This window comes from Eumetopias jubatus, unplaced genomic scaffold, assembly GCF_037043125.1.
Source record: "Eumetopias jubatus isolate StellerSeaLion01/CBP00866 unplaced genomic scaffold, mEumJub1_p1.0 scaffold_12, whole genome shotgun sequence".
NCBI classification, from domain to species: Eukaryota; Metazoa; Chordata; class Mammalia; order Carnivora; family Otariidae; genus Eumetopias; species Eumetopias jubatus.
Genome location: NW_028274818.1, coordinates 48,486,706 through 48,506,599, shown reverse-complemented (window position 1 = coordinate 48,506,599; position 19,894 = coordinate 48,486,706). Strand labels below are relative to the sequence as shown.

Below are 19,894 nucleotides of genomic sequence, written 5' to 3'. Positions count from 1 at the left end.
ACCAATGGCCCTAAACCTTTTATTCAAGACTTTCTTGTCAAGGTGACTCTACATTTTCTTTTTAATAGATTTAACTCCCATTAATTGTTGACTTGAAATTGCATTCTTATGAAAGAATACTGTATCTTGCTGATGTTTGTATAAACCGTTGTTTTCTCCTACTTTTGTTACAGTTTTGTCTGTATCAGTTTTTCTACATGGCATTTCTCTTCCCACTCCAATGTGCCCCTCCCTCTGTGCACAAAAAAAGACATTTTGGCTGTCTTTCAAACCTATTTCAAATGCTATACCTCCAGCAGAGTCTTTTCCTTATCCCCTAAACAGATAGCTTTTGTATTTTGAAACTATCAGTTAAAAAAAAAACAACCCAGTTTTAAAATAATTTTTTCCATAAATTTATACATCGCTTATCTTTCTCCTTGAGACAAGGATTATATTACATGTTTATATATATGTTTATATTACACTTATGTTTACTTGGTATTTTTATAACCATATGTTAAATATATGTGTGTGCGTGCGTGCGTGCGTGCGTGTGTATGGTATTTATAACTATATATCCTGAGACATTTGGTCTAGTATTACAGGAAACAGTATATAATTATTTGTTAAAATAGATCATTTTACTTGTGTAAAAAAATCTGTTGACTCTCCTAAGAAAGTGAATGAACTAACATCAGGCCTCAGAGTAGTGTAATTTAGTATTTGGTAAGTGGAAAAAGGCTATCTTTTACATTGTTTTACACTGTGGCAAGAAAGTAAAATTAAAAATACATATTTTCACCTTCTCTTAAAATACAGATCTATTAACATATCAAAGTGCAAATGTCCCATAAATCTGATAAGCTTACAAATTGGACAAAATACTTGATCTGGGTGATTGACTTCCCTATCCTAGGACCTTAATATTTAACCAGTACTAGAAGCTCCTGAGATCAGAAGAGCTGCAGTTAAAATTTTTTTTTTTCAGTTGTTTAGAAGTGTCAGTGGTTTTTAGTCTGGTCTTGAATAAAGAATTACTACTATACTACTATTCCCTTAGTGGACATTATGCTTAAGTACTGTGTAGCTTACCAGTACCAACTTATTTATTGGTATTGGGGAAGCAGATGGAAGCATCTTGCTCATAATTTCTTAAGCCTCTCCTAATGACTTGTAAGAAGGAAAAAAGGAAAGTGATTACTTGTTTTGATAAGTAATAAAATTGCCATTACGATTTGCTAATTTGCCTTGAATGAGTTAAAAAGTTGGAGAAAGTTATATTTAAAATTAATATCTTCGCTTGATAGAATGTAGTTATTTGGTCAGTAACTGATGTCTTGTTTGAATGTTTAGCATCATGAATAAATTTCTAAATTAATTTTGGGATATAAAATAATATTGACATAAGCTAGTCATAATTACAGAGAATAACACATGAAATAAAATACTATGTAAAATCTGATTACGGGACTTTGGTTTCTGCTCAGATATATAAAGAGGTTGGAATTCATCACTCCTGTCTTCATAACATGAAAAAAACTGAAAAACAGTAAATCTTCTTAGCTCTGTCTGAAAATTGATGTCACAGAGCAAATTGACAGTGATGACCCAAAAACTGGAGAGAGAGACAAGTAAAGAATTCGTTTACCACGAGCAGAAATCACTGAAGCCAGAAATAGGTAGCAAAACTTAAGCTGTACTTGAGAAATTGCTGGAGGCTATGTGTGGATCCCGGGGGCCCAATCTTAGGTTCCCCCAACCCCCCCTTTTGTGTTTTACCTCTAGAAGCTCTACCAGGTTCTCACAGTGAAGATGAGAGAAAAATCCCTTCCTGCTTCTAGCAGGGGGAGGGGAAAATAACCATTTTGAAATGTGCCCAGTGCATTCTGTTCTCCCCCTGACCTCAAGGGAAACTACTTTTACCAGAGCCTAACCTACTTGGTGGACAAGAAATACCCAACTCCAGCTCCCTCCAGCCTTTCTTTCTCACTTTCTAAGGTATTGGCAGTGGGGTACTGAGAAGTATTTGAGGTCACAACCCAAGGGCACAGGCCACTAAAAGACCTGACTGTTGGACTTTCTCCCTGCATACTTTACCACCACATCAACAGGGCCTCTGTATAATAATGAAGGGGATAGCTGAAAGAACAGCAAGCACAGATTCTAAGATGGAGTTTCTAAAGAAACCCAAAGAAGGACACTAGAGGAAATTGAAGACTCAAGACACCTCAAGTACAACAAACAGTAAACACAGCTTGACTCTTTATCTATTTAGAAGCATATCCTTACACTAAAGGCCTATATACCCTTAGTTCCTATTACCCAATACATTATGTCTGGTTTTCAGCAAATTACAAGGCCTGCTAAAAGGTAAGAAAAATACATAGTCTGGAGAGACAAAGCCACAGTCAGGTATGGCAAAGATCTTGGAATAATCAGACTCGTGATTAATAATGCTAAGGGGTCTAATGGAAAGAATGGACAACTTGTAGGAACAGATGGGTGATGTAAGCAGGAATATTGAAATGCCAAGAATCAAAAGAAAATATTAGAACTCAAAAACATGGTGACAAAAATGAAGAATGACTTTGATCGGCTCACCAGTAGACTGGTGGCCAATAGTCAGCCGACAAAAGAATTCATGAGCTTGAAGATATGTCAATAGAAACATCCCAAACTGAAATGCAGAGAGAAAATAGAATGAAAAAAAAAAATGGAATAGAGTATCCAGGGACTGGGACAATGATGGAAAGTGTAGTATACACATAACGGAACTACCAGGAGAAGAGAAAGGGGCAGAAGAAATATTTACAATATAATAATGAAATTTCCCAAATTAATGACAGATCCTTTCCTTTGAAATGATTTTGATATTTAGCTGCGAAAGTGAAAGAGAACATAAAAATGAGGCATAATGACGTGCTCAAAACTGGTACATCACAGCTGGTAGGCTGATGTATACATTATACATTGGTAACTGAAACTTGGGTTAATTTTTTGTGCCATTAACTGTAGCTTAATCTCCTGCCTCCATTTAATAGAGCATGATCTAAGTGTTCTTACAGTGATGATGCTCTGATTTTAGCCAGCTGAGGCAGAATACATCTTTATCTTATGGTGCAGATACAGAAATAGAACAGAAATAAGATTTCCAGAGCCAAAAGCCACCTTTTGTTCTACATGCAGTAACAGCAAATTCGAACTTGAAATAGTAACCTTAAAGCAAAAAACCCTGAAGTTTGTAATATAATAAGAAGAATAGTATCAGTTGTATTATCACAGATGGACATAACTTAACAAATATTGGATTATTTAATGAAATTCTGAATATTTTCTTATGGTTTGTCTTTTTCTTTAAAAACATTAGTTTATAAATTATAAATAACAGTATTATTCTCCCTAACTTCCTTTACCTCATTTGAGAATCATCAAACTTGTTAAAATCTTTAATTTCTATAAGAAATGGTAGGATGTCAGGATGAGGAAACTGACAGACAAGAAAATGACCCAAGAACCTAGAAGCTAGGTTAGATTTTCACTTGCCTGACCCTTTATCTAGTGCTTCTTCAGCTAAGCAGCATGTTGTCCCCAGTGTCTGCAGTGTTTGTTGACCCACTGTTTTCACTTTCCTCAACATTTAATGCCAGTTGAGTTTCTAGGGCATCGACTGTGAGACAGTATTAAAATGGTTGCATTTTCTATTCAACAGAAAAGTAGCAGTTCTGAATCATTAAGTGACAAAGGTTCCGAACTGAAGAAAAGCTTTGATGCGGTGGTGTTTGATGTTCTTAAGGTTACACCAGAAGAATATGCGGTAAGCTTCCCACCTCCCCTTTCTCCAGTTTCTGTACATAACTTACACATTGATGCTGTTGAACCAAGGCACAGCAGAAGGAGATGGTTAAAGACAACTGGATCGGGAATTGACGGAGGGAGTAGCACAGCAGGGAAGCAAGCAGAGGGGTGAAATGGGGAGGGGAGGGAGAGCTGGGGAGCGGTGTAGAGCAGCTTCCTACCTTACACCTTCAATTTGGCAAATAAGAAGTAAGTGCTTACCACGTGAAAGACGTGTGTCAACTCTACTCAAAACAAACAAACAACACCACATTAGGGGGAAAAAAGTATGAGTACTTACCTTTATGGTAATTGCTTTTGCCTCCTACCTATTCCATCTCTCCAAGCCAACCATCTGTGCTTTATTGACCTATGTAAGAAATATTTTTACATTTTTGTAAAATAAAAAACAGAAAAAAGAAATTTGAGGGCATTATTGCTGTATCATGAAAGATACCTAGAAAAACTTTTCTTTCTTAACTGACATAAATGTTCATTTAAGTTCTCTTTCTCCTTTAATGTGTTAACAGCATATTTGATTTCCTGTTGTTGAACCACTCTTGCATTCCCGGAATAAACGGTTCAGTTATAACATATTATTCTTTGGTATATTATTGGGTCTTGTTTTACAACTGTAGCCTTAGGTGAGACTGGGACAGGTCCACAGCTATGTGCAGTCCCTACAAGACCAGTGCCCTAACCCCTGAGCTGTGGGGCCAATCCATGTGCAGTCCTTAGATATGAGTTGCCACTAGTATAAGTGTCACTCTAAGTGGGGAAGAAAACTTTTGTATTAACAGCAGATTTTATATTACTGTTTGGGGAAATAATCAGCATAATACTGCTCCATGAACCAGTAGATCTAATTTTTGGTTTTGATTTTGATTTAATGTATGACTATGTCCAAATTTTAAAATAATTTTGTTTTATTTTCCAACTTTACCTCATTTATCTCATAAAAAAGTACGAGTCAGCATGAGATAATTTGAAATAATCGTATTTAATAATGGTATAAGGGCAAATTTTCATTTTCTGTAATCCATTGTAAAATTGCTACTTTTTCTAGTAAATATTTGAGTATTCAGTATATTTTATGATGGAATATAATTTTAATTTAGAGTATATGTCATGTCATAGAATTCCCAAGGAGAAATTGTCATTTTTTACCTTTTATTTCAGGGTCAGATAACACTAATGGATGTTCCAGTATTTAAAGCCATTCAACCAGATGTGAGTAGTTTTAAGAACTTTCCTTTGAAATATACAGAATGGTCATTAACAGTATCACAAATTAAGTTTTAAAAATGTCAAATTCATATTAATGTTTAAATGTTTAAAGCTTTTGATGTGACTGTCCTCAGAAACTCATGTGGCAGTCATAGATAAAAATCACTGAGTCATAGGTAGGACTGTTTCAGTCATTTTGGTTGATTAGGCTTCATCACTCTTCTGAGGGGTGAACAGACTTAGGTTGAATGATTTACTCAAGGCTTTGAAGCTTTTTCAAAGGACACTGGGAGTAAGAAACTGGGTTTCACAGCTCCAGCAGTTTGTTCCCTTATATCTTTATTTATGCTTTTATAATATGACAGTGTGTTAACATTTTGGAGAGAAGAGGGAGGAACATGGAAGGCATTTTTTACTTACTATGCATCTGCCTACTGGAAGCCATTTATTATGCTGTGTGTGTGTGTGTGTGTGTGTGTGTGTGTGTGGACCCAAGTGTGGTAGTGTCTATTTTACTGATGAGAAAACAGAATGACAGTTGTTTTTGCTGCTGCACAGCTAAGTGTGGGAATTGGGTTTCAGACTCTAAAAACTAACACTTTTTCCACTCTTACCAAGTAAGAATATAAGTATGATTTTGTACCCCAAAACTAAGTAAGTGATGGGGTGCCCGGATGGCCCAGTTGGTTAAGCATCCAACTCTTGGTTTCAGCTCAGGTCATGATCTCAGGGTCATGAGATCGAGCCCCACCTTGGGCTCCACTTTCAGCGCAGAGTCTGCTTGAGATTCTCTCCCTCCCTCTCCCTCTTCCTCTGCCCCTCTGCCCAGTTGCACACATGAGTGCACGCACTCTCTAAAATAAAACCTTTAAAAAGAAATACTGCTATTGATAATACCAATATTCAGTGCCATAAGATAGATAATTTTTTTAGTTCTTTTGGGAACAAAATAATAGCATATTTGTTGTATATACAAGTATGCAGTGGCCCTGAATGAGTAATTATTGTAAGGAGTTAGAGAAAACATCTGCGTCTTAGGTGATAAAGACAGTATTAGTCTTGTGACTTTCAAGTAAGTTACTTAATCTCTTAATATGTCAAGTTTGTCACCTACAAAATGCAGGGGTGGGCCTAAATGATCTCTTGAGTTCCTTCATTTCCACAGCTCTGTCTTTTCCTAACATTTACTCCATACCATGAGGATTCTCTCGGTAGAACCATTAGATTAGGGATAGGAGAAATAATGTATTCCACACATAAAGCAGGAAAAGAAAATAGAGCATCGGGCGCTCTCTCCTTCTGCCCCTCCCCCCTGCTTGTCACACGCATACGCATGTGCACTCTCTCTCTCAAATAAAACCTTCAAAAAAATGACAAAAACTGAAATTTTAATTTCCTCACATCCCTGAACAAAAACAAACTAAATTCTTTACAAAAATTATACTTTCTTTGCCCTGAAATTCAGCCATCTTATCCTTTGATATATTTTTTCCTTTTGAATAAATGACAATGACCATATTGCTATTTCCTATGAAATTATTGCTGTCCAGTGGAAATACACTGCAAGCCACTTAATGTAACTTTGCATTTCCTAGTAGCCACATTATGAAGTAAAAATGAAGCAGATAAAATTAATATTAAAATCTTACTTAACCTACAACATCTGAAATATTACCACTTCAACTTTTAATCAGTATAAAATTATTGAAGTGGTCTGTATTTTTTTCTGTACTAAGACTTTGAAATTCAGTGTGTATTGTACAGTTATGACACATCTTTATTTGAAGTAGCCACATTTTAAGTGCTCAATAGCCATTTGTGACTAGGCGCTCTGGACATTGAAGTTCTAGATAATGACATAGAATTCCAATCAATGTGGGAATTTTTTATTTTCCTGGGACATCTCACACTACTTTGTGAAATTTGGAAGCAAACCTTAAAATTCCTATGGCCCCACTCCCTTATCTAACTTAATACCAATCTCATTGACTTTTTTTAAATATCCTAAGTATCTCATCTATCCCTTCTCTCTCTACTCTCAACACCCCAATCCAGAATACCATTTCATGTCCGCTGCGTACCCTCTTACTGATCTGCCTATATCCACTGACCCTTCTAAACTTCGCTCTATCCAACAGCCGTGGTAATGTTTTCAAACATCTAAATCTGCTCATATGATCCCTCTTCTTAAAACACTTCAGTGGCTTTCTGTTGCTCAGAGGATAAAGACAAACTAGCCTAATGTGATCTACAGATCTCCTCATGGTTTCTCACGTAGCTACATGGGGCTTGTAGTCCCTGTCACTGCTGAGCCTGTGCACATTCTAATTAACTCCTGTTCATCCTTCAGTTCTCAGATCAAGTTTTGACTTTCTCAAGCAAGCTTCTCTTGTCTTCCTGCAGGTTCTCCTAGCATTCTCTGCTTCTTCACTGGACTTGTCAGTTGCAAGTTTACATTGATGTTTTGTGATTCAGCAAGTATTTGCTGAGTGTCTATTAAATGCCAGGCACCGGTTTAGTTACTGGAGGTACAGCAGTGAACAGACTAAAATTCCTGCCCTGGTGGAGCTTATATTTGAGTGAGATGAGCTAGGTAGTATGTCATGAAAACCATAAAGCAGCCAGAAGAGAACAGAGAGTGAGGGCAGTGGGAGTTTCGATGGGCAGATGGGTTGGCTTCAGGAAGCCTTCCCTGGGAAGGGACCGTCTGAGTGAAGACCTGAAGGAAGTGAGAGAGCAAATCGTGGGTATTTGCGGGAGAGTGTTCCAGGCAGAGAGCAGCTAGGGCAAAGGCCAGTGAGTTATAGTGAGGGAGGGAGGTAGAGTGAGGGCTAGATGTCATCTAGGGCCTTGCAGATCATTAGTCTGAAAAAGATGGTAGGTTCTTGGAGGATTTCAAGGAGAGGAGTGGCAGTTTCTGACAGATTTTAAGTAGCTCTTTAAGTCACTTCTGACTGCTGACCTGGGGGTGGGGGTGGTACCAAGGACTGAACTAAGTGTGAGAGACAGCGTGGCTTGGGTCAGGATGGAAGAGGTGGTGAGTAGTTGTCAGACACTGTGTGCAAGAGGAGTCTAGGATGATGCCAGGGTTTTTGGTCTGACACCAGAAGCATGTAGTTGATATTCTCTGAGATAGAAAAATTATTATTATTGTGTTGACAACTCCTGGGACTGCCATTCGTTTAGAATATTATGTGCAACACTGCCTTGTGGAGAAAGACCAGAGCAATAGATGTGGAGGAAAGAGCAGGAGTTTGGCTCTTTGGACATGTTTGGGTTTACATGTTTGTTCGAAGGCCGAATTAGGTAATAGTAACTATATTATTTGTCCAGGTTTCAAATGTAGTTTGAGAGAGGTCACTGTAGAGGTATTACACAAGTGTGGGTGAGGTTACCAAGAAAGTGAATATAGACGGGAGAAGGGTCCTAGTTAGTGTTTAGGTGGAACTAGCAAAAGAGATGAAAAAGCGACAGCGAGTGATTTAGGAGGAAAGTCAGGTTATTAGTACGGAATTTGATGAGCCAAGTGAAGGATTTTTAAGAAGGAAGGAGTGATGAGGTGTAAAATGTTTTTAATCATGTACTTATTTGATTAATTGCTGCTTCCACTAGGTTTTAAACTACATGAGGGCAGAGACCAGTAATTTTGCTTCTTTTATCTGTCTGGCATGTAGTGGGGTTCAGTAGTTAGAATGAGAAAATGAATACAGTGTTCAGTAAGTATTTGTTCAGTGAGAGAATGTTTTCAAAAATTGAAGCAGTAACTGTTGGAAGATGTGATGTAGCACAAAAATATTCTTGTTATGTGTTAGTCTCATATATTCATCAAGATTACATGAAATCTGGCAGTATAAACAGAATTTTGTCATCTGGCAGAAAAATGTTTTCTAATTTATTATGAAGTATTCAAGACCTACCACAAGGCATAAAGACTAATAAGATGAACCCCTGTGGACCCACCTAATCAGTACTGTTGAAGCCACTGTGTTCTCCCATGTTCGCCCTCTTCCCTCCTCCTACCAGGGTGGCCACTATCCCATATTGATCTATATCATTCCTGTGCATTGAGCTATATTTCTTTAAGTATATGGATCCCTTAGCAATATGTGCTATTGCAGGTTTTAAATTTTTTATGTAAATAGTATCCTGTTGTTTTAGTCATCTTTAGTTTGCTTTTTATGTTCAGCATTGCTAACCAGCACCGATGGTAATATGGGCACTCTAGTGCATTAATTACTGAGTTGTGGAGCATGAATATCTGAGTTTATTAAAGACCACCAGTTTTCTGAAATGTTTGTCCAGATATTGTTTATCATGTCAAAACTCTTGGTATTGACAAAAGATTAAGCCATGATGTCAGTCTAGTGTATTAGTCTTATTTGTTAGCATAAATGGTGTTTACCGAATTATGTAGTTATTAGTTTCACTAAAGAATGAATTCTTTTGTTAAATCAAAATTTAACCTCAGATATTATGAAAAGAGAGTGGTTATCCCTGAATCTAATAAATTGATCTTGATGATTTTGTGCATTATGTCAATGTTCAAGTCTCTCTCTATAACTTTATGTAAAACTTTTTAAAAAGTATATATATACTTCATGAATTTTAAAAGCGCTTTAGTTGTTCACTAAAAGTATTAATCAAAGCTCACTATTACCTGTATATATCCGTATGTAACTTTATTTCAGGTGCTAATTCAAGTTTTCTAAAATGAAATCTGTGCGAAATTTGAACTTTGAAGAATACAGATTCTGAGTCCAGCCATGTGGTTTAGTGATTTAGTGCAGGTTGGTGATTACACCACCCAGGTCTCACTCAATTTTCTATAACAGAGGCAATTTCTGAGTCACCTGGAACTAACTAAAATATATATCTCTTATTAATTCAGTTCCCTAAGTAGACCCTGTAATTCCTACCAGTTTGTGGAATTCTGTATTCCCAAGTCTTTTGTGTTAAGTAGAATTTAACCAAACTGGTTCTACCTAAACTTGTTCTTAACTTGTAGGAAGAAAGGGCCACCTTGTGAAGTGCAGCCGTTTCCTCAGGGTCAGGCTGCTTACCTACAATGTCTGTCACACAGCACACCTCAGAATTGCTCAGGGGGAGAAGGAAAAATTCCAAGCCTTTTATTTCACTGTAGAAACCATCTCCCTTATCCTGGAAGCGGCACAAAAATTTTTTATGATATAGGGACTGTCCTTAGTCATCAGTAGAATACTGGCTAAATAAAGTCACTTCTTTAAGAGCAGATCTGAATGAAACAAATGTTAAGTCTGGTTTTTCTCCAACCCTATTGCACACTTTGAAGTTACCTCGGATTGAAAGAAGAAAAAAGAACAGATTTTGGTACTTCGTTTCTTAGTTTTTTTGTTGTTGTTTTATGGTCAGAAGAATGGAAAACATGCTTACCAATGAAAAGAATTTAATGTTACAGGAAAGTTCATCAGTGATTTTAGTAGGAATACAACTACATAGAAAAAAGGTTTGCTCCAGTTTTATTTTTAAAGGCTCCCTGTCTGCGTGATGTGCATCACCTGTCCATTATTATGACCGTTCAGAACCCTAGGAACCATTCTTTTCCCTTCTCTCTCCATTCTATTTCCCCAGTTCTCCAGTTGATTTTACTTCCTGAGTAACTTTTCTCTCCTTCCCCATGTCTGTCAACTCTGAACGACATTTATTAAGAGTACCGTGTTTTTATAAGGCTGCAGCTCACTAGCTCTAGAAATGAGCGCTCCTTAAGTCTGCACGATTGTTCGGCCTGAGACAGGTCTCAGCGCACCCAGTTGTCTCGGTACCGATGGATCCCTCTCCATCTGAACGCTTTGGCCTGACGTTCCCATAGCTGGTGCTACAGAAATCCTAAGAGTCTTCACGTCCCCACTGACCCAAGCAGCAGGGCTAAATTGGGAAGCTTCTGTGGATGGTGATCCCTGTCACACAAAACCTGGCTTTTCACTCTTCCTCCCTCCTCTCAGTAGGCAGCCATCTCTTAGTGATAGAGTTGCCAAAATGGTCATGAGAGTGATCACAAAGAAGGAAAAGGGTTAAGCAGTTTTATCATTTATATTCAGCCGCTGTTAATGTGTCCTTAAAATTCTTATTTCCATGGAGCTGCTTATCTCTTTTTTTTTTCCCTTTGTTTAAACCAGTTTTGGGCACAAATTGCCATGTATTTTGCTGCCTCTTACTTTTTTCTTTTTTAATCAGCGTCTAACATTCACAGCTCTGAATGGGTGCTCAAAAAATTTTAATTACTTAATTTCACTTATTTTAAAATTTATTTTAAAGCACTTTGAATCCCAAAAGAGAATTTTTAGTGGCAAAACATAAAAGCAGGGAGCCAGAAGACTTTTAGTTTTTTCAGCTTTGCCATTTATAGATTGTGCCATTAATAAAATCTCTTTCATATCTTGGCCTTTTTAAAAAATTACCGAATCTATGAAGTAAAGGATTTTGGACTATTGGGTCTTTAAAATACCTTCTAGATCTTCCAGAAATGCTGGGAAGTAGGATTATTTTTATTGGTGACTTCAGAGTAAGTTGATTAAGGGTAGTTCTCAATCAGTAATAAATAGAATTTTGATCAAAACTGCAGGAGCCTGAAGGAGGTGCTAAGGGTTGAGTGATGGTCGCAAAGCAAGCTCTTATAGATTGAGGGGTGTTATCCTCTCACTAGAACATAAATTCTACAGGGGCAGAAACCATTGTCTGCTTTGTGCACTGATGTATCTCTAGTGCCTAGAGTAATACCTGTTCATTATTTGAGTTTGCTAAGTGGCCATTCCAAAGCTTTAGACTGTATAGCCTACAGGTACGTCATCTCCCATTGTTTATCATGTTTGGAATCATTTCTGCAAAAGTCTGTTACTAGTCCAAGAATTTGACTCTATTTTAGCATTCTTTCTTTGGAAACGGGGGAGTTTTGGGTTTTTTCCCCACCCACAATTAAGAACATTTTCAGGTTTTTTCCCTAGTATGAATTATTTAATGCTTAGTGAGGGCAGGTTAAGGATTCTATACATTGATTAATTTCTAGTGTGAATTTTCTGGTACTTAGTTGAAGTTCAGCTCTTGTTAAGGTTTTTCCATATTTCTTATACATATACATTTTCTTGGTGTGATTTCTCTTTTGATCTTGAAGGTTTTTTCTTTTAGAAACCTCTTATACATTTATAGGGCTTCCCTCTAGTGTGAGTTCTTTCATATGGAGGAAGCAATGACTGTATTCTGAAGGTGTATTACATTCATGGGTTTTTTGGGTTTTGTCTATTATGAATTCATGTTCTATAAAGCTTATATTTCTTCTGATGACATTGCCATGTTTATTACATCAATGGGGTCTCTCTTCGGAATGAGTGTTCTATTACTCAACACAGGATGTGTTATGACAGAGTTTGTTTGCAATCAGATTTTCTTTCTAATCTCAATTCTCCAGTGCTTTTGAGAATTCTTAAAGGGTGAACTGTGCTTGAAATCTGTACTGTACTCATTACACTGGATAACGCTTGCCTCTTAACGAGGTTCTCAAGTGTTCCTAAGTGTTTGGCTCTGACTGAAGGTCCCTGACATGTATTACGTTCAAAGAAGAAAGTTTCACACCTTATTTTAAGTTCTAGTAGGTCAGGTCATTAAGTCATTTAGATTATATCAGTAAGCAGACATTACATACAAAGGACAGATAAGGCCCTCGTGTGTAACTGGGACACACTAGAGATTGAGGAAGAATGCTGGTGAAGTGAGGAAAAGCACATAATAGGTAATTCTGACTCTTACTAAAACATTTCTGAAAAACTTAAAAATGAGATATTTTTGACAATATGTTGAAGACCTTTCTGTATGCTAACATTTTTGTGTATGCAGAGATCAGAATCTTGGCAACTTCCAAAGTTCCAAAATCAGGAACACCATAATTATAGAATTATCAAAATTTGTTTTAATGAAAATTATCATTTGCATTAGAATTAAAATGTAAACAATTCATGAATATGGTGAGAAGTTTGAAGAAAGCAAAGAAGACATGAAAGACTTGGAATTTTCTGTTAGAAGCAAGGTGCAAACTGTTTTGTACGTTACATTATTGCTGCTCATCACCATGAACTTCCTATGTAGCAAGGTTAGGCTTAGAATAAAACCAGAGAAGTAAAGAGGAACGTTGTTGGTTGGAGAGTAGGTGTCTCTCAACAGAAGACAGCCCCTGCATCTATCTCTGCTCTCATTCTGGGGGCAGCTTTAATGTGCCGGGAGGAGGGTGCGGGGGAACAGGGAATATGAGTACATTAGAAAACAGTGGTATTTTTGATTTAACATAACACATTGAAGTTTTATAGTTTCAAAACTTCATTCTGTTGATTAAAAATACAGGAATCATAATGAGCACATCATCTGTGGCTGAGACTTCTTTCTAAATAGCCGTATAGGCTGAATGCTAATGGAGATACCATATCCCTTTAAAGCTTAGCATTTTTTGAGCATAAGAGTACCTTAGCAATAATTACCTTCTTCTGTGTGTCAGCTATACTTCAATTAAAAAAAAAATTGTCTTCTTGTGAGCACTACCTCTCCCCCCCACCCCCCTGCAGTCTTTAGATTCCATCACTTTATCTTTTCTTCTCTCAGTCTCTGTCTACATGCTGGTCTATATTGGCCTTTTCTCTTCTTCTATCTTTAGGTATCCCTACAACATCACCCTTAGAGCAGTCCTTTTAAGAGTGTTGGAACCTACAAGATGAAATTTAGAGCAAGAATTTGACTTTACAGAACAAACCTACAAGAGACATAAGAGAAGCCGTGGCTCCTGTGAAATTCAGTAATTCTTTCATAGGGTAGGTGGTCATCAGTTGTGGTGTTTGCTCCCCACGTGCTTCCAAAATAAACTCAGTGGAAAATCGGGATCGACAGTTTCATGGCTCAGAATGACCCCATGAATATTCTCTCAGATATACTTTCAATGACCATTTAAAAATTGCCTTTATATCTGTGAGTTGCTGTTAGATTTCTTTTTACTGCCTGATTTTAAAATTGTAAATTAATCCATTTGAACAAGATTTAAGAGGTATCAAGGCTGTTGTAGTTTAGCCTTTGCTAAAATAGAGGCTTACTTTACATAGTGTACTTAACTTAAATCCATCCTATTCTTAAATCAGACTCTTAAAAAAACATCCTTGGATCACGAAGCTTACTTTTTGGTGTTCATGGGAGATGTTTTAGTATAGAATAACCCTTGACTAGGCTGATATGCTGTCAAATGCAAGATACCACTGGTGGGGGGCACCTGGGTGGCTCAGTTGGTTAAGCAACTGCCTTGGGCTCTAGTCGTGATCCCAGGGTCCTGGGATCCAGCCCCACATTGGGTTCCTTGCTCAGCGGGAAGCCTCCTTCTCCCTCTCCCTCTGCCTGCTGCTCCCCCTGCTTATGCTGTCTCTCTCTCTGTCAAATAAATAAATAAAATCTTAAAAAAAAAAAAGATACCACTGGTGGGACAATTTATTTCTCAGATCGTTTATAGTGTTTCTTGGAGGAAGATCCTGGAGTCTGAGACAAAGAGAGACAGAGACAAAGGGAAAAGCATTTTTTTTTTCCTCGCGGAGAAGTTCAGTGCCTGTTGAGAGGTAGAGGTGGGGCAGGGCAAATTTCCTCTAAGGCTAGCTAATATAAATGCATGTCAGGGTTTAAGAAGAAAGTAGTGAGTGAGTTCCTGGAGTTCTAATGCAATTTCAGCTCCATAATTCATTAAATGGATTTTTATTGTTGTTTAACTTTTTATTTTGAGGTAATTACAGATTCACTGGAACTTGTAAAAAATAGTACAGGGATAATTATAGATTCATAGGAAGTTGCAAAAATATTGCAGAGAGGTCCCACTTACTCTTTACCCAGTTTCCCCGAGAAGCTACATCTTACATAAGTATGGTACAGTAGCCAAACCAGGGAAGGGACATTTGTACAACACGTATCTGTATAGTTGTGTAACATTTTTTTCTATGTGTAGTTTTGTCTAACCATAACCTCAGTCAAGATACAGAACTATTGCAGTACCACAGAGATCTCTCTCCCTTGTGTTAGCCGTCTAGTCAACCAGTCCCACTCCTGCCCACTCCTCACCATCCTTAACTCCTGGAACCACTAATCTGTTCTCCATCATCATAGTTGATTGTTTGTTGTATTAGATGTGCTAGTAATATAGCCTAGTCTCAAAGAGGAAGTGCTTTCTGAAGCAGAAGCTACTGTCTTAAGAGGTTTTAAAGAACCTGCCTGTGTCTTCACATTTTCTAATTACAAATTTCTTTAAAATGGAGGGCTCCAGTGGAATTTTCATCCATTTGCTCCCAACTAATGTGACCATAGATTCATTCATCCCCACCTCCTTTCTGTCAGCTTTCAAGAGTTTTGTTAAAGGGACAAAGCATTTTTTCATTAAGTTAATGATGTTGAAATGTTCTAAGAATTGGATGAATTTTTTATTCAAATTTTTATCCATTTTTATCATTTTTTTATTGGAAGAGTCAGAAAAGCATTTAGAAGTTTTTAGTGTAAAAAAAAATAAAGCCGTAATTCATTGATACCTTTATCTGGGTTCCTTGTTTATCATAATTTATAATAATGATGAAGATAGGTTCAAAGGAGTTGATATGTATAAAGCACTTAGACTAGTGCCTGGCACACAGTAATCTCTGTGTTAGTGCTAACTCTTTTACTGCTACTGTTAAGGCAACTGTTCTCAGGCTGAGAAGGCCTTTTTAAGCATAAAACCAGATTAAATCACACAAAGAGGAAAGTAAAAGTACCGGCTACTTTGAACAGGAAAAACCAGGCCCCCATATGCAGGTAAGGAAGATCGGGAAGGTGTGTTTTCATAGATTTTCTCTCCGTGGTGGGTTTATAGTTGATTTATGGCCCCACCCTCCCTATTCTCTCCTTTTAACAAACATAACTACTCTTACAGTTGGGGAAATTAAAGCAATGATACATGGAAAGGGAATAAATACACCCAGATTCAGTAAGACTTTTAGGAAAGCGACACTCGGTGGTATAGTATAAATGACCCTGTACTTCAGGAGGGCAATTTGACAGGTATCAAAGCCTTGAAAAGGTTCATCCTCTTGACCCAGTGATTTTACTTCTAGGACTGTATTTTTAGGAAATGATCAGAAACGTCAGAAAAGGTGCAAGGGTATTCATTAGAGTGTAGCCTTCTAACAGGAAAGTGAAATTCAGTTTATGTGTAAAGTTCATTATTGAGTTTGAACTCCATCAAATGTCTACATTGAGTAGTTTGATAAGTATAATATCAGTATGATACAGACACTTTGATACGGCATTAATATAAATTTGGAAATAATATTAATTGGTTAAAAATAATTTCAATATTCATAGATTTAATCCTAGGAATTTGTCCTAAAATATGCCATATTTTATAGTTATATTAATATATATTAATAGTATTTATATTTTTAGAACAAAAATATTTTCTAGCAGTTGGATGTTTTTAATATAGTTATGTCATTTTTACATTCATGTAATGTCTATCACTATTTTCTGTCTATATAGGGAGGTAATGTGAAATGAACACATAGGCTCAGTAACTGTGGCATTGCTTCTGTGTTTTATACTTTCCTTCAGTAACTTCAAATCTGAAGGTTGTAATCTAGCTTTTGGTTTTAAAAAAGTTAGTAATTGAGGGCGCCTGGGTGGCTCAGTCGTTAAGCGTCTGCCTTCGGCTCAGGTCATGATCCCAGGGTCCTGGGATCGAGTCCCGCATTGGGCTCCCTGCTCAGCGGGAAGCCTGCCTCTCCTCTCCCACTCCCCCTGCTTGTGTTCCTGCTCTCGCTGTGTCTCTCTGTCAAATAAATAAATAAAATCTTTAAAAAAAAAAAAAGTAATTGATATCTTCAGAGCATTTGCTGCTTATCCACTCTGTTGAAGCAGTAATTGCTGTTTCCTCCTTCAGTATTCTCCACCTCAATTACTCAGGCCAGAAGAGGGAATCTGAGTACCTCTGGATACCTCATTCTTAGCTTCCACTTTGTGGATCCAGTTTTTGACCAAGTCCTGCCTGCCTCCAAAATACCGTGAATCTACCACTTCTTTCAGTATTCACTGAATCACCCCAGTCAAGGGAACTGTGTTTTTGGAGTATTGTATCATCACAACTGTTTCCTCCGTTTTCTCCTTAGTCCGTTTCTTTTTGTTTCTGTTTTTAAATTTTATGGAAGATAGGAATACATCACATTTAAGAAGTCACGTATTTTCCCCAGCCCCACCCTTGAGCCCCACACCCATCCAGTGTCTTAGCTATTCCTCTTTGGAGGAGTTTAAGTCCAGTTGTCAAATAATGCACCTAAATGCCTATCGTTTATAATTTTTAAAATTTTAGATATGATTTATTGATTCTCTGTACTGTAGAAGATGATTTCACTCATATTCTCTTCCCCTGACATTTACACAATTCACTTCACCTCTTTGTCTCATGTAGTTACGTCGTAATTTTAACATGAATAAGTAATCATGGCTCAACTATTCTTTTCAATCGAGCCATGATTACTTAAATTTTTTTTCCTTGAGCTAATAACTTACTTAAGGTTTCTCTGTACTGGTCACTAATTTTTCTGCTAGTGGTGAATATAGTGAATGCCTTATCAGTGTGTGTGTTCAAACTCTTAGATATTGCTTCATCTTTGAGAGGCACCCCTCTTGGAATTTCTGTCCTCTTGCTAGTTAATATCTGAACTATTGTTCTTAAGCTCTGCTCACAGTTGTGTCCCCAGGATGTCCTTTTACTGTTAATCTGGGTATTCATAGTATTTTCTTTCTATGGTCGGTTACTCAATTTCCTGGATCCCATGTCTTCCTTTTTCTTAGTTTGCTGGTTTGTTTTGAGGAACCACATATTCTGCTGGCTCTCTGAGAATAGGTGCATAGAAGACAAATTCTCTGAGACTTTCATGTCTGAAAATCTCTGCAATATATTTTCATACTTAATTCATATATTTGTTAGACATAGAATTCTAGGATTTTGAAGACATTATTTCAGTTGTCTTTGACTTTCAGTGTTACTCTTGAGGTATCAATGCCTTTGATCCCTTTTTTCTGCCTGTGATCTATTTTTGTTTTTGAATCTTACAGATTTTTTTTTTTAAAGATTTTATTTATTTGACAGAGAGAGACACAGTGAGAGAGGGAACACAAGCAGGGGAAGTGGGAGAGGGAGAAGCAGGCTTCCCGTGGAGCAGGGAGCCTGATGCGGGCCTCGATCCCAGAACCCTGGGATCAGACCTGAGCCGAAGGCAGATGCTTAACGACTGAGCCACCCAGGCGCCCCTCAATCTTACAGGTTTATAATCTCTTAGTCTCTAATGCTCTAAACTTTCTGATGCTAGGCCTTGGTTTTGAGGGGTTTTTTAATTTACTCCATTATAAAGGGCACGAGACAGGTCTTTTCTTGTCCTTAAAGTTCTAAGGGCATTAAAAAAATTTTTTTTGAGAAGTTATTTTTCTCAGTTCTCCCTTAAAATTCTTGTTATTATGCAGACATTGGTGAGTCTAATGGACTCTAATTAACATAATATTTTGACTCCTATTTTGAGTTTATTTTTTAAAAGATTTTATCACCTTTATCTCACAACTCTTACGTTGGTTTTTTAAGTCTCTCTTACTGTGTTTTCCTTTCCAAAAGCTCTGTTTTGTTCTCTAAACATATCCTCCTGTTTTTGCCTAATGGGAGCAATATCCTCATCTATCTGAGAGTAATAATTGTATGAGTTTTTCTTTTCTGTTTGTTTGTTTGTTTGCTTCTTGCCCTAACTCAATTTCCTCAGATAGATTCTGTCTCTTTCTGGTGGTGGTTATTGCATTACAGCAAGGTTCTTAACCTGTTTTGAACCTTGGACCCCTTTGGCAGCTGAACAAAGCCTATGGAGCTGAACCCCTTTAAAATCAAAGGAAATCAATTCTGTTAAAATACACTTACCAACATATTTTTATAACTGTCACATAGCAATATATGTGTGCTTCTTTATTAACACATTAAGACCCAGAAATGATGAGCTCGTAATTTCAAACTAGTGATGAGTATAATGATATTTTTGGGCTATCTGTACCAACTATAGTGTGATATGAAAATTTTTTATCAGTGACAAAGTCACATGTATTGCTAACTCTTCTGTAATCTGTACTTTACATTTATAATTAAAAGGAATGTCATATCAGTAGGAGGTTAGTATAAAATAAAAATTTAATTTTTTGACATCCAAGTTTATTAAGGCCTTTGAATTCTATTGACAGACCTTGCGGGGTATCAAGAACTCTTTTATTAGAAGTTTCATCACATACCTGGGGTGGTTGGCTGTCAGATCAAAGAGTGAGGTAACTGGGAAGCTAATTGGAAGCTCTGAGTAACTGAATGGGGCTTGACAACTACTAGGCTTCACTATACATGTAGAAAGCTCAACTTTCATTATCTGTGGGTCCTTCCTCTTGGGATTCAAATCTCTTCAAAGAATCCACCAATCTCCTTGTCGAGTGTAAGTCTAGTTATCTGTATTCTCAGAGACAAGTAATTTTCCCTCTTATATTCTGCTAGTAGAATTTGTTTTTGTGATTTAACTAAATGGTTATAGTACTAGCTTTGTTTGTGTTAAATAAAATGGCTCTAGGAAAGGACACAATTGTTTTTTATGTTTTAAAACCCTTACTATAACAAGAAAACTGGGCTATTTCATCAAATTTATTTTTACTCATTTTTTTCAGGAGCTTTCAAGTTGTGGATGGAATAAAAAAGAAAAATATAGTTCTGCACCAAATGCCGTTGCCTTCACAAGAAGATTTAATCATGTGAGTTGCTTATAAAATC

General features: G+C 37.0%; 1 protein-coding gene across 2 annotated transcripts in view; it reads left to right on the top strand.

The window, feature by feature from the left end:
• The window catches only part of RALGPS2 (Ral GEF with PH domain and SH3 binding motif 2), a 152,924-nt gene that overhangs the window by 36,696 nt on the left and 96,334 nt on the right, over nt 1-19,894 (top strand). For both annotated transcript variants that reach the window (XM_028092060.2, XM_028092059.2), the window contains exons 3-5: nt 3,692-3,796; nt 4,996-5,046; nt 19,792-19,875. In XM_028092060.2, the coding sequence (XP_027947861.1) occupies nt 3,692-3,796; nt 4,996-5,046; nt 19,792-19,875 (240 nt within the window). The remainder of the gene's footprint in view (nt 1-3,691; nt 3,797-4,995; nt 5,047-19,791; nt 19,876-19,894) is intronic.